We start from the raw sequence: 12,772 nt of genomic DNA, 5'->3' as shown, positions 1-12,772 counted from the left end.
GACTGAGCAGATTGGGTTTGTACTCATTGGAATTTAGAAGGCTGAGGGGGGATCTTATAGAGACCTATAAGATAATGAAGGGGCTGGATAGGGTAGAGGTGGAGAGATTCTTTCCACTTGGAAAGGAAACTAGAACTAGAGGGCACAGCCTGAAAATAAAGGGGGGTCAGTTTAGGACAGAGTTGAGGAGGAACTTCTTCTCGGGGGGTGGTGAATCTCTGGAATTCTCTGCCCACTGAAGTGGTGGAGGCTACCTCGTTGAATATGTTTAAATCACGGATAGACGGATTCCTGATCGGTAAGGGAATTAGGAGTTATAGGTATCAGGCGGGTAAGTGGAACTGATCCACTTCAGATCAGCCATGACCTTATTGAATGGCGGGACAGGCTCGAGGGGCTAGATGGCCGACTCCTGCTCCTATTTCTTATGTTCTTGTGCACTATATAGACAAAGCAAACCATTCATAGAGAGGGAATTGAGAGAGTGCAGAATATAATGTTACAGCTATAGCGAGGGTGTAGGCAGTCATAACTAGGGTGTGATACAACCAGAAAGAATGCTTTCTATGGGGCATCTGTAAAAATTGGTGAGAGTCGTAGCGAACACGCCAAGTTTCCTTAGTCTTCTGAGACAGTAGAGGCGTTAGTGGGCTTTCTTAACTATAGTGTCAGCATAGGGGGTCCAGTACAAGTTGTTGGTGATCTGGACACCTAAAAACCTGAAGCCATTTCTACTTCATCCCCATTGATGTAGGCGGGGGCATGTTCTCCACTATGCTTCCTGAAGTCAATGACTATCTCCTTCATTTAGTTGACATTGAGGGAGAGATTATTGTTGCTGCACCAGTTCACCAGGTTCTCTCATTCCTGTTCTCCGTCTCGTCATTGTTTGAGATCCGACCCACTACGGTGGTGTCGTCAGCAAACTCGAAAATCGACATCTACTTTTGGCGCTGACTGATTCTGAAGAAGAGATTTATGTTTGTGGAGATACTGCTAAATTGGAACAATAGAGATGGATAGCTATTAAGAATGATACTTTGTCATATTTAAGTATTTTAATTGGTAAAAGTTATATTAATTTGTTTTGTTATATTCCATCAGTGTTCTTAAATAAAGTTTGTTTTGATAAAAGCTTCCTCGTGGGCCAATTGAATTATACTTAGAGCTAAACACCTTATGCTCACCCGAATGCCAAAATCAAAAGGAAAAGTTAGGGTCTTGGTTAACTTCGTAATGTACCTTGGAGTTTCTGGTCTGATCCCTAACAAAAGTCATAACTAAGACATCCACTATCTCTGCAGCCATGTTTTTCAAAACCCGAGGGTATTGTTCATGTGTCTTATCAAGATACACCTTGAATGTTGCTAACGCACCTGCTTCCACCACCTCCACTGGCAGTGTGTTCCAGGCGCCCACCACCCTCTGTGTGAAAACTTTTCCCGCACATCTCCCCTAAGCTTACCCCTTCTCATCTTAAACCTGTGCCCTCTTGTAGTTGACCTAGCCCTACAAATCCAAGTATTAATTCCTGAAGCAAAGGTAGCTGATCTTAGTCAGAAGAGGTTTCACTGTACTTTGGTATGAAATCTGTATTTTTTTAAAAATCCTAATCTTTCTCCGATGCCTTATCAGTGCTTGTGTGCCTCTAATGTGTCCATAACTGCTGGCCTCAGGATTATTGAAAGAGGATGCAGAGGTTCAGAAAGCCTTGTGCAATGTTACTTTGATGACATTGGTAAATAAGTATTTAATCGTTTGTTGCTCTTTTTACAGGAGATAAATGTATTACAGTGGGAAAATGACTTGAAACAGGATAAATTTAAGAATGTAGAACAGTTCTGGATTACAAGATATGATCGGTTAGTAGACTTATGAATGCAAAAATTTGTCATGATAACTCTGTGTTTTGAGATGATAAAACCTTCCTTTGAGGAACATGAAGATTCTGTAATCAAGCCAGTTAATTTTAATTTCCCTTAATAGGTTAGGGGGTGAAGAGTGGTATGATGGTGGTGGGGGAGCGGGGAGGGATATAGTAAAGGCAACTTATTTTGACCTTGAATTTTTGATTGCGTTCACTCGAATCCCACATGGTTTATTTGTTGTTTCTTCCCTTGTATGTTTCCCCATTTGGTTTCTCATTCCTATTGAGGTTCTTGTCGCTCCCTTATAGAGTGAATTCATATTGGGTTTGGGGTGATGGGGATGGAATTGCTCAAGCCTTATGCAATTTTCATTCAGCTGACTGATTAAATTCTGGCGTAAATTCTGATTCATTCGGGCATTTGCTGTGGTTAGAAAGCCTCTGTTGCAAATTTCACTTGTCCAGTGGTATCTTGCATATATTTACTGTACATCACATTATCTTTCTCTGCAAAGTAACAGCACGCATATGTTTGTAATTCAAATCAAACGTCTATGTTGATATGTCAAGTGTGTAATGATCTCTGTGATCATGGTGATGACAGTAAGAAGTCTCACAACACCAGGTTAAAGTCCAACAGGTTTATTTGGTAGCAAATACCATAAGCTTTCGGAGCAATGTTGCTCCGAAAGCTTATGGTATTTGCTACCAAATAAACCTGTTGGACTTTAACCTGGTGTTGTGAGACTTCTTACTGTGCTTACCCCAGTCCAACGCCGGCATCTCCACATCATGGTGATGGGCAGTTTTTGAGTTGAATTCCTGTGTTCACAGGAGGAAGGCCTATGGCTTGGGCAAATAGATTTTTCTTTGCCTCTTGTTAATTACTAATCCCAATCACTTTGAACCTTTCTGATTTTAATTTTCCAGGCTTTTCCACTTAATTTCTTGCCGTTCTCGTCCCCTCTGTAATACTCAATGGGAATACTCAAATTAGCTGCAGTTATCTTCCCTAGTTCTGTACATCCCTCTGTTCCCATACGGATTGAAGATCAATCAACACTTAATTGGTTGAGTCATTTTTGTTGGTACTGTAATATCATGCCACTAGTTAAATTTTTGTTGAACTAACTTTTCTATTTGTCAAATAATTATGCATGACTGTTGAAGCTCTTTATTTGAAATTCTATTTCCTTAAGTGCTTGCACACGAACAATGAAATCTTCAATTTTCCTTTTCTTCACAGGATGTATATTGAAAATGCTGAACTTACAAAAACTTTGGAGGCAAAAGATGCTGAGATTCGGGATCTCAAATCAGAAAATGCTGGTGAGTATAGTGCTTTATTGTACTGTGACAAGGTGAAGGAGCTCTTCATTGCATCAGTCTGGGACAGATTCAGATGCAAGTTCCAGTGGTGAAAACAATGTTAAAAATCTGAGAATACCTTGATCATTATTCATATGAGAGTCTTAATGTTGAATGCTGGCAGACTATTTGACTGTATTACAGCAAAGACTGTTCCTGTCCCCTCCAATAATATTCAAACCAATAGGCTTCAAGCAAGGGTTGCAATTTAACCTTTTATCACCAAGGCCAATTGTAGTCACCCTACCACAATTCAGCTGAGACTAATAAACAACTGATTGACCTGTATACTTTGTTGTTTGGATGGTCCAGCTACTAACTTGCCGATCCAATGATGAATTGCCCAGGAACATTTTTGGACCCATTATATTTTTCTCTTCCGCTCAAATGACCATCATTCATTTTTGATCCTTGATGGTGAGTCTTGGCAGACCGTTCATGTTACAGTCAGAGTCAGATCCTTGCTTGCATTCTCACCAGATACACATTGGAAAGCGATTTGGAGTGAGTTCCTTTGCCAGTTTTTCCCTCCCTAAACCTGGCCTTGAGTTCAATTGCAGCAAGCTTTCTGGGTGAATTGACTCACCTAGCAGACTGAAGATCAGATTTGCCACCTTTCATGTTCTAGAAATCATAGAAACCCTACAGTGCAGAAGGAGGTCATTCGGCCCATCGAGTCTGCACCGACCACAATCCCACCCAGGCCCTACCCCCACATATTTACCCGCTAATCCCACTAACCTACGCATCACAGGACTCTAAGGGGCAATTTTTAACCTGGCCAATCAACCTAACCCGCACATCTTTGGACTGTGGGAGGAAACCGGAGCACCCGGAGGAAACCCATGCAGACACGAGGAGAATGTGCAAACTCCACACAGACAGTGACCCGAGCCGGGAATCGAACCCGGGACCCTGGAGCTGTGAAGCAGCAGTGCTAACCACTGTGCTACCGTGCCGCCCTGTAGTATTGATATTTTAAAAATTTCTTGTTCCCATTTATATGCTCCGATACACTCAATCTTTCAAGGTGGTGACTCCTTTATGGACCATGACTTCTATTAGATTTCCTAAACGATGATTATTCATGTAGTGACATTCTTGAGTTTTGGCACACTCTTTGATTACATGGAATTATCATCCCTCCTGTTTCTAGCCTCGGGCTCTCAATGCCAGGACGTTTGACCTTTCAAGCCCGCTCCATGATTCGTGGCTAATTTGATTGTGGCCTCGCCTCTACCTACCTGACATTTTTTATTAATTGAATTTAAATTCCATCAGCCGTCTACCCTCTCCCAAATATGCCTTTTCCCTGATATGAAGGCCTCACCTCACAAAGCATTCTTGCACTGGCACACTCTAAATTGCATCGCCAACATACTTGTCCGCCTGAAGATTTTGATTTGAATTTTGACAGAAAAATATTCTGATGTAATTTTACCCTCTGCAGTTAACCAATCAGTGGCTTTTTATCCCAATTAGATTTGGCAATTGGAATACCAACTTCTGACTTTTCTACTTTTACCGGGAGAAATGGAAAACAGTAGCTTTATAATTAAAAGTCCGCTTTCTGGTCAGTCAGTCCACTGGAGTAACTCCTTGCAAAATACAAACATAATATTTGTGCATGCATTAAAATATTTGGTTTATAACCAAAAGGTTTTATAAGTTATTTGAGTCTTGTTTAAAACACTATCAAAGTGACCAGATTTGGAAACATTGCAAGTTGATTTTGTGGCATCTTTTTGTTGTTTTAAAATGTTTACTGCGACCCTTTAACTAAACACATCTATTTGTTTCATATATCTCATTATATTTGTTTTCTTAGTTTTGAATCAACAATGTTCAGAGCTACTTGCCATGCTAGATGCAAAAGATCAGCACACATTTCAAAAAACATTGCCGGTAGACAAGAAACACTTCACTGAGGTTACAACATTGGAGGTAAAAATCCCAGTAAACCCCTTTACTTCCTGTGTATGACTTCTGTTTTTATTCTACATTTAATTTTATAAAATTATCCAGGTTGATCAGTGCATATGAAATTGAAAAAAAATACAGATTTATTTTCTTAACAATGGTTGTGTGATGGTGCATTCACACTTTTGGGAATGCTATTCAGAAACGAGAGTCAAAACTAAATTATTCACTTGAAACAGTGATCAAAGGGGGTACAACATTGGCAGAGATTTGAGACTACATTGTGTGGCAGGTCACTGAAGCTGATAATCATAGTGAAGACTGAATGGAAGGGAGGGAGGAAAAGACCGGGAGAAGAGGAGAGAAACCAAACGCTGTAAGCCTGTCAAATTTTCACTTCAGGAACATCTCCTGTCCTCCACTTAGTACCATGGAATCTTTTGTATCCATCCAGGAAGATAGACGAAGCCTTGATTTAATCTTTCATCTGAAAAATAGCCCCTATTACAATGTCAGCCTAGGTTATGTGCTGAAATCCTGCAGTGAGACTTAAACCCATAACCTTTTGACTCAGGTGAGAGTGCAACCAACTGAGTCAAATTGACGCTCGAATAATTATTTTTCTAGCTGCGGCTTGCCCTTTCAATCAGTACTAATGTGGCTGCTTCTGTTTTGGCATGAATTTTCTTACAAGCTATGTGGGGAATGGTTCTGTGTCATTAAACAAGCTGCTCATCTGCAATTTGGAGCCTTGCACTAGATCAGTGAAGCTTATGAACTGTAGTTCTAAGTTAGTTGGAATTTTTAGATAAACATTTGATAATTATATTTCAGTTGACTGCACCTCTCCGTTAATCCAGATTTCTGTTGTTTTCCTTCAGCTGGGAGTGCTTGGAGCATGTCACTGTAATGGTAACGGAGCAGAGCCCTGTGCGTGTGCCAGAACGGCAGCTGCCACCCGCAAACAACTGCTGCAGCTGGAGGAAGAGGTTCATTACTTTTGAAATTTGTTACTAGGTTTTAAAAAAAAAATTGAGATTATAAATCTATCAGTTTTTGATCAGTTAAAATGAGTTTATTCTACCACCATAAGACCATAAGACATAGGAGCGGAAGTAAGGCCATTCGGCCCATCGAGTCCACTCCACCATTCAATCATGGTTGATTTCAACTCCGTTTACCCGCTCTCTCCCCATAGCCCTTAATTCCTCGAGAAATCAAGAATTTATCAATTTCTGTCTTGAAGACGCTCAACGTCTCGGCCTCCACAGCCCTCTGTGGCAATGAATTCCACAGACCTACCACTCTCTGGCTGAAGAAATTTCTCCTCATCTCTGTTCTAAAGTGACTCCCTTTTATTCTAAGGCTGTGCCCCCGCGTCCTAGTCTCCCCTGCTAATGGAAACAACTTCCCTACGTCCATCCTATCTAAGCCGTTCATTATCTTGTAAGTTTCTATTAGATCTCCCCTCAACCTCCTAAACTCCAATGAATATAATCCCACGATCCTCAGACGTTCATCGTATGTCAGGCCTACCATTCCTGGGATCATCCGTGTGAATCTCCGCTGGACCCGCTCCAGTGCCAGTATGTCCTTCCTGAGGTGTGGGGCCCAAAATTGCTCACAGTACTCCAAATGGGGCCTAACCAGTGCTTTATAAAGCCTCAGAAGTACATCCCTGCTTTTGTATTCCAAGCCTCTTGAGATAAATGACAACATTACATTTGCTTTCTTAATTACGGACTCAACCTGCAAGTTTACCTTTAGAGAATCCTGGACTAGGACTCCCAAGTCCCTTTGCACTTTAGCATTATGAATTTTGTCACCGTTTAGAAAATAGTCCATGCCTCTATTCTTTTTTCCAAAGTGCACGACCTCGCACTGTGATGCTTGAGATTCATAATGCAGTTATATTTACAATGTTGGACCGTGTGAACCCTTAAAAAAACCCAGAACGGTTTAACATTATTGTAGAGCTTATTGTAGGTCTGAGATCCTATTGAAACAAAAAAATATCTGTAAGAGTCTTAAATGAATTTTCTTGGTGTTTTTCCTGATGCCCTACCATAACGTAGGAAGTTAAGCTGAAACTTCAGTTAAGGGCGCAAACAGGATTTCTGCTAAATCTTTGACATTGTTACAATGGCACAAATTCTGAGGAATTTCATCCTCTTAATATTCTCATTTGGCTCTTCAGTTATAATTGATGTAAGGTTGGTAAATAATGTATCTAATGAACACATAGAAGAGCTAGAACAACTCTGTTTAGTTAATAAATCATGTGGCTTCAGTATTTTACTCCAACTTTTATTCCAACTTTTAAGAGATTAAAAAGGGATGAGGATTTTGCTAGAATGATGATTACAGTACTTTTTAAAAAAAGGACACCTTAGGGTTTGGAGACAGTATTATTAACTGTGAAGAGGATAGTGAAGAACTTCAAAAGGACATCGATCAGTTGGTGGAATGGCCATACAAGTGGCAGATGAAGTTCAGTGTGGAGAAATGTGAAATGATTCCTCTCGATAGAACAGGGAGAGACAATATGAAATAAAGGATACAACTCCAAAGGGGGAGCAGTAGCACAGGGACCTGGGTGTTTGTGTGCATAAGTTATTGAAGGTGGCAGGACAGGTTGAGAGAGTGGTTAATAAAGCATACAGTATCCTAGGCTTTATTAACAGGGTCAAAGACTACAAGAGGAAAGAGGTTATGTTGAATTCCAGCCTCAGTTGGAGCATTGCACTCAGTTTTGGGTGCTGCACTTCGGGAAAGATGTGAAGGCATTGGAGAGAGTGCAGAAAAGATTAATGAGAATGGTTTCAGGGTTTAGGAACTTCGTTTATGAGAATAGATTGGGGAAGTTGGGACAGTTGTCCTTGGAGAAGAGATGGTTGAGACGATATTTGACAGGGGTGCTCAACATTATGAGACGTCTGGATTGAGTAGATAGGGAGAAACTGTTCCCATTGTTGGAATGATCAAGAACAAAGGGGCACAGATTTAAAATAATTGACATAAGAAGCAATAGTGACATGAGAAAAAACATTTTCATGCAGCAAGCGGTTAACATCTGGAATGCACTGCATGAGTGTGGTGGAGGCATGTTCAACCGAGGCATTCAAAATGGAATTAGATTGTTACCTGTAAAAGAAGATTTTGCGGGTTGTGGGGAGAAGGCTGGAGAATGGCACTAAATTCATTGTTCAAATGGAGAGCTGGTGCAGCCAGGACAAGCTGAATGGCCTTTGTTGCAACAATTCTGTGATTATACTGAGTTGGCGTATGATCAATGGACTGTAGAAGGGATAATGATCATCTTGAATGTTGTGTTAGCTGGCAAAGTGTGCAGCACAGATAGAAGGCCAAACTTGTTTGATGAGAGGAAGTAGCAGCTGGAATATACTGATGACAGACACAATAGGATTATGACTTAATAGGATGGAGGGTTATAGGTGGGCCTAAAAGGTAGGGATATGTTCGGCACAACTTGTGGGGCCGAAGGGCCTGTTTTATGCTGTAGTTTTTCTATAATGGCATTTGTGCGGAATTCCTAAAATTTCTGTGCCTAAAATGAGAAGTGATAATAGTGTTAGTAAAATGACTGCTACCCAGTCACTTCAGATCTGCTTCTCTGGTAATTTCTATCCACATTCAGGGATCTTGATGATATTTGTATTTCTTGAAGTTTTTGGGTCAGTGCAGTGCATTTATTGCATACATTGGAACTTGCGAGCTCCTTTTTGAAACTTTCAAATTAATCCCACAATCCTGATCTTCACCCCAAACCCTATAAATATTTTCTGTTCAAGTAATGATCCAATTCTCTTCTGAAAGTCCATATTGAATCTGCTTCCATCACCTCTTCAGGCAATTTATTCCAGATCAATGTCACCTCTGGTTCTTTTGCCATTCACCTGAAATTGATATGCTCTGGTTGCTAGACCTGTGTCTCTTGTAATAGTTTATCGTTATGTATACTTATGTATAGGGGAATTTCACAGTAACTTTATTGCAGTGTTAATGTAAGCCTTACTTGTGACTAACAAATTAACTTTAACTTTAAAACTTTAAACACTACCAATCCATTCATGATTTTGAATCCCTGTATCAAATCTCATCTAAATATTCCTTGCTCTAAGGAAAATAATCCATAATAAATATTAATCAGAAAAAACTAGATTTAGTTTTCATGAAAAATGTGAAACAGTATGTCTTTACACAAGATCTTATAATGTCATAAAGGTAAGAGGAATTTGAATTTCTCTTTAACTGTTGAAAATCTTTGACTTGCTGACTGAAGAATCTTGAAATTACAGGAATATGAGTGTCTTGGATTTTCTCTTGTACGTGTACTTTGATTCCAATACTGAGAACTTCCCAAAGCATGTCTTTCAAACATCTCTATCATCATTATTCCTGTATGATGAATTCATCAATAAATGAATGACAAAAGGGATGACCTTAATGGCGTCACAAGGCCAGCTGAAAGAATTACAACTCTTCATGCGGATAAGTAATAATGATCCTAATAGAACAATGACCTGACTAGGATATGACGATGTGTGCCTTTAAGTAATTATTATGATTGTGCATAGCTCAAGAGCAGATCACAAACATAAATCAGAGTTTACCAGACCATCTGTCATTTTCTTAGAAGTCTGGTACCAGATACCAGAGCTTGAGGGCCTTTGGAGGAAATTTATTAGAATGATGCAGAGTGCAGAGTAATTACAGAAACTAGGCCTCCTCCTCTTACAGCAGAGAAGATTGAGCAGAGACCTGATAGAGATGTTCAAGTCTTGAAATGTTTTGTTAGAGTAAATAAAGAAAATTGTTTTTAGTGGTAGAGGACTCCAAATTAAGGAATCAAAGATGGCGCAAGGAAAAATCGCTGCAGCAAGATGTTACCATGTGCCACACGTGGCTTGTAAAGGGCGGTGGAAGCAAGTCCAATAATAGCTTTTAAAACGGAATTTACTAAATCTTGAAGGAAAGAAATTCTAGACTATGGAGAAAGAACAGGGGAGTGGGACTAAATGAATAGCTCTTTCATAGACCTGTTACAAGCACGATGGGCCAGGTATTAATCTAGAATACCAACTTTAGACTGAGTCATTGGGAACCGTTGAGAAGGAACTATTTGTCTTTCTTATCTTTGTTCAATGACTACAAAGACCCAATTCAGTTTATCACTCATAAAGTATGTATCCAAATGTTCTTACTTAATTGTTCATAGTTCCTTACATGCAATCAACAGTAAAGCTTCCATCTGTCCCGAAGCAATGTCCAGGACAAAGCTGAGAGGTGAATTTGTGACAGAACAAAAGTTTCAATCTGTTGCTCAGCATTTTGAGCATGTTTCTTTTTTTTTATTGAATTCAAATTCCACCATCTGCTTGGTGGGGTTCGATCCGAGGTCCCCAGAACATTAGCTGAGTTTCTGAATTAATAGTCTAGTGATAATACCACTGGGCCATCGCCTCCCTCATGCACCTTGAATGTTAGCTCATTAAGTATGTGGTGATCAGTTAATCTGCTTCATGGCATTGGATTTGGATGGCCTGACAGCAAGGTGACAGACATGTTTGAAACTGGCCAGCATAGTTCCACAACCTGAATGCAGATGCCCATCAAATTAATGATCTAGAAACTCTGAGGCTCAACATGACACTTCAAAGTGCTACCTTGAGGTTTGAGTGTGTGATCTACATCCAAGGTTTTCTCCCTACTTTGCTTGCAGGAAAGTTGCAAAGCAAATGCTATTTCTAAACACCAGCTGTTCTTCATGTTGCTTTCTTGTCATGACTTTTGTAACAAGACACAAATGTAATTTAAGAACTTATCATTTAAGTTATTGTTTTCCGTGTGTAATCTTGAATCATTAGTTTGACCTTCAGAGAAAGCGGGAGGAAGAGGCATACATAATGGTTGATGCATTTAGAATTGCTTTTGAACACCAATTAAAAAGGACAAATGATCAAACTCTCCGAATTACTGAAGTGGAAAAACTGCATAGAAAAGATACCAAGAAAGGACTTGTTTGGAAACGAACAAAAGAAGGTAAAATCTTGGCATATGACCTGTTAATTTTATATATTAACTCAGTCACATTATGTACAAATGCATTTGAAGAGTTCAAGTTTAAACTGAACTTGTTGATCAGTCCACTAGATCAGTGATGGGCAACCTACACTAGTGAGTGGGCCGTATGAGTGGCCCTCATTCATCTCAGTGAGGCGCAAGATTGAAATTAGGCTTGTTCACTAACCATAACCCTATGAATAAGATTAAATACATTTAGTACATGCCGAATATTTTGTAAGTTATAGAAAATGCTTAATCATTATATATTAATAGAACTAGCATCAACTTCAAATGGTATAAACAAAATAAATATTTACACTTTGGATGTAGAGGGAGCGCACAAGCCGTCTCGGTCAATGTTGTGTGAAATCAGTGTTCACCTCACTTTGCTTGCCCTTGCTTTACGTGAGTATCACTTCAGTCATTCTGGTAGGGGGTAAAAAACCACACGGACGGAAATGAGCGGAATGTGGCAACTTTGCGGGTGGGTAACAGTCAACAAAATGTCTCATGGGTCACACTCAAAACCCAGAAATGCTACGTGCAGGTTGCCCACCGCTGCACGAGATCAATGTGTTCCCAATACTATACTGATTTGACATGAATTCCTGATCTTTGTTGAATATGTAATAATTTTCTTTATTTTGCACATCATTTCAGATCCTATTAACAAAAAAGTGATTCATGCAACACTTGGACAAAAGTTGAAGGGCATGATCAATTCCTCAATAGACTACAAGAAACTGGAGTTCCTGGAGGATCCGCAGGAGGCGCTAAAGATACTTATAGACTTGGTTGGTGATGCTTTTAATATATTACCACATAATGTCTAAGTTTATGGGGAGGGTGGATTCAATAGAATCTTGCATCAAGTTTTCATGTGTCAAATTAGTGTTTGTGAAATGGTATATTCTGTTCAAACAATATTTAAAAGGAATACATGATTATTACTAAAATAGTCTACACAGACGGTGCAAGTAAAAAGAAAGCAGTACAAAATATCAGGTGCTGTTTTCTTTCTTCAGTGTCCTTTCCTAAGAATTAAGTAATTGTTGAAACCATTATTTCAGAATTGTAGTCACCTTTCTCTGGCAAAACAAGATGGGACAGCATTATTAAAAAAAAAATACTGTTAGAAAATCCAGGTTATCCATTTTTCTTAATTAAAAACTGTTATTAGAATTAGCTGATTTGTAGCATGTGGAAAGTTGGTGTAAAGCAAATTTTTTTTGCCATGGTCCTATTATATGTTTTGTTTAGAAGTGGGGACTTGGCTGCAATGAAATCTTTCCTTGGCTTTGGTGATTTATTATGACATTGCACAATAACATGAAGCTCATTGCTACTCTGAAATTATCTGAACAGCAATAAAGTGGTCAGAAAAATGGCAAATGCTATTTTAAAAGTACATCCAATGAGAATGTGATTAATGTAACAAAGATCATAATACATAGGAGCAAAATTAGGCCACTCAGCCCATCGAGTCTGCTCCGCTATTCAATATTTTTCTCATCCCCATTCTCCTGCCTT

The 12,772-nt window shown here is 39.4% G+C and overlaps 1 protein-coding gene across 3 annotated transcripts in view; it reads left to right on the top strand.

The window, feature by feature from the left end:
* The window catches only part of ccdc125 (coiled-coil domain containing 125), a 35,533-nt gene that overhangs the window by 18,126 nt on the left and 4,635 nt on the right, over window positions 1-12,772 (top strand). For all 3 annotated transcript variants that reach the window (XM_078214862.1, XM_078214863.1, XM_078214864.1), the window contains exons 6-11: window positions 1,777-1,862; window positions 3,114-3,196; window positions 5,064-5,179; window positions 6,037-6,144; window positions 11,044-11,218; window positions 11,903-12,036. In XM_078214862.1, the coding sequence (XP_078070988.1) occupies window positions 1,777-1,862; window positions 3,114-3,196; window positions 5,064-5,179; window positions 6,037-6,144; window positions 11,044-11,218; window positions 11,903-12,036 (702 nt within the window). The remainder of the gene's footprint in view (window positions 1-1,776; window positions 1,863-3,113; window positions 3,197-5,063; window positions 5,180-6,036; window positions 6,145-11,043; window positions 11,219-11,902; window positions 12,037-12,772) is intronic.

Source organism: Mustelus asterias, chromosome 6, assembly GCF_964213995.1.
Source record: "Mustelus asterias chromosome 6, sMusAst1.hap1.1, whole genome shotgun sequence".
Taxonomy (NCBI): domain Eukaryota; kingdom Metazoa; phylum Chordata; class Chondrichthyes; order Carcharhiniformes; family Triakidae; genus Mustelus; species Mustelus asterias.
The sequence above is the reverse complement of the archived record's forward strand: the minus strand, read 5'-3'. Positions and strand labels throughout refer to the sequence as shown.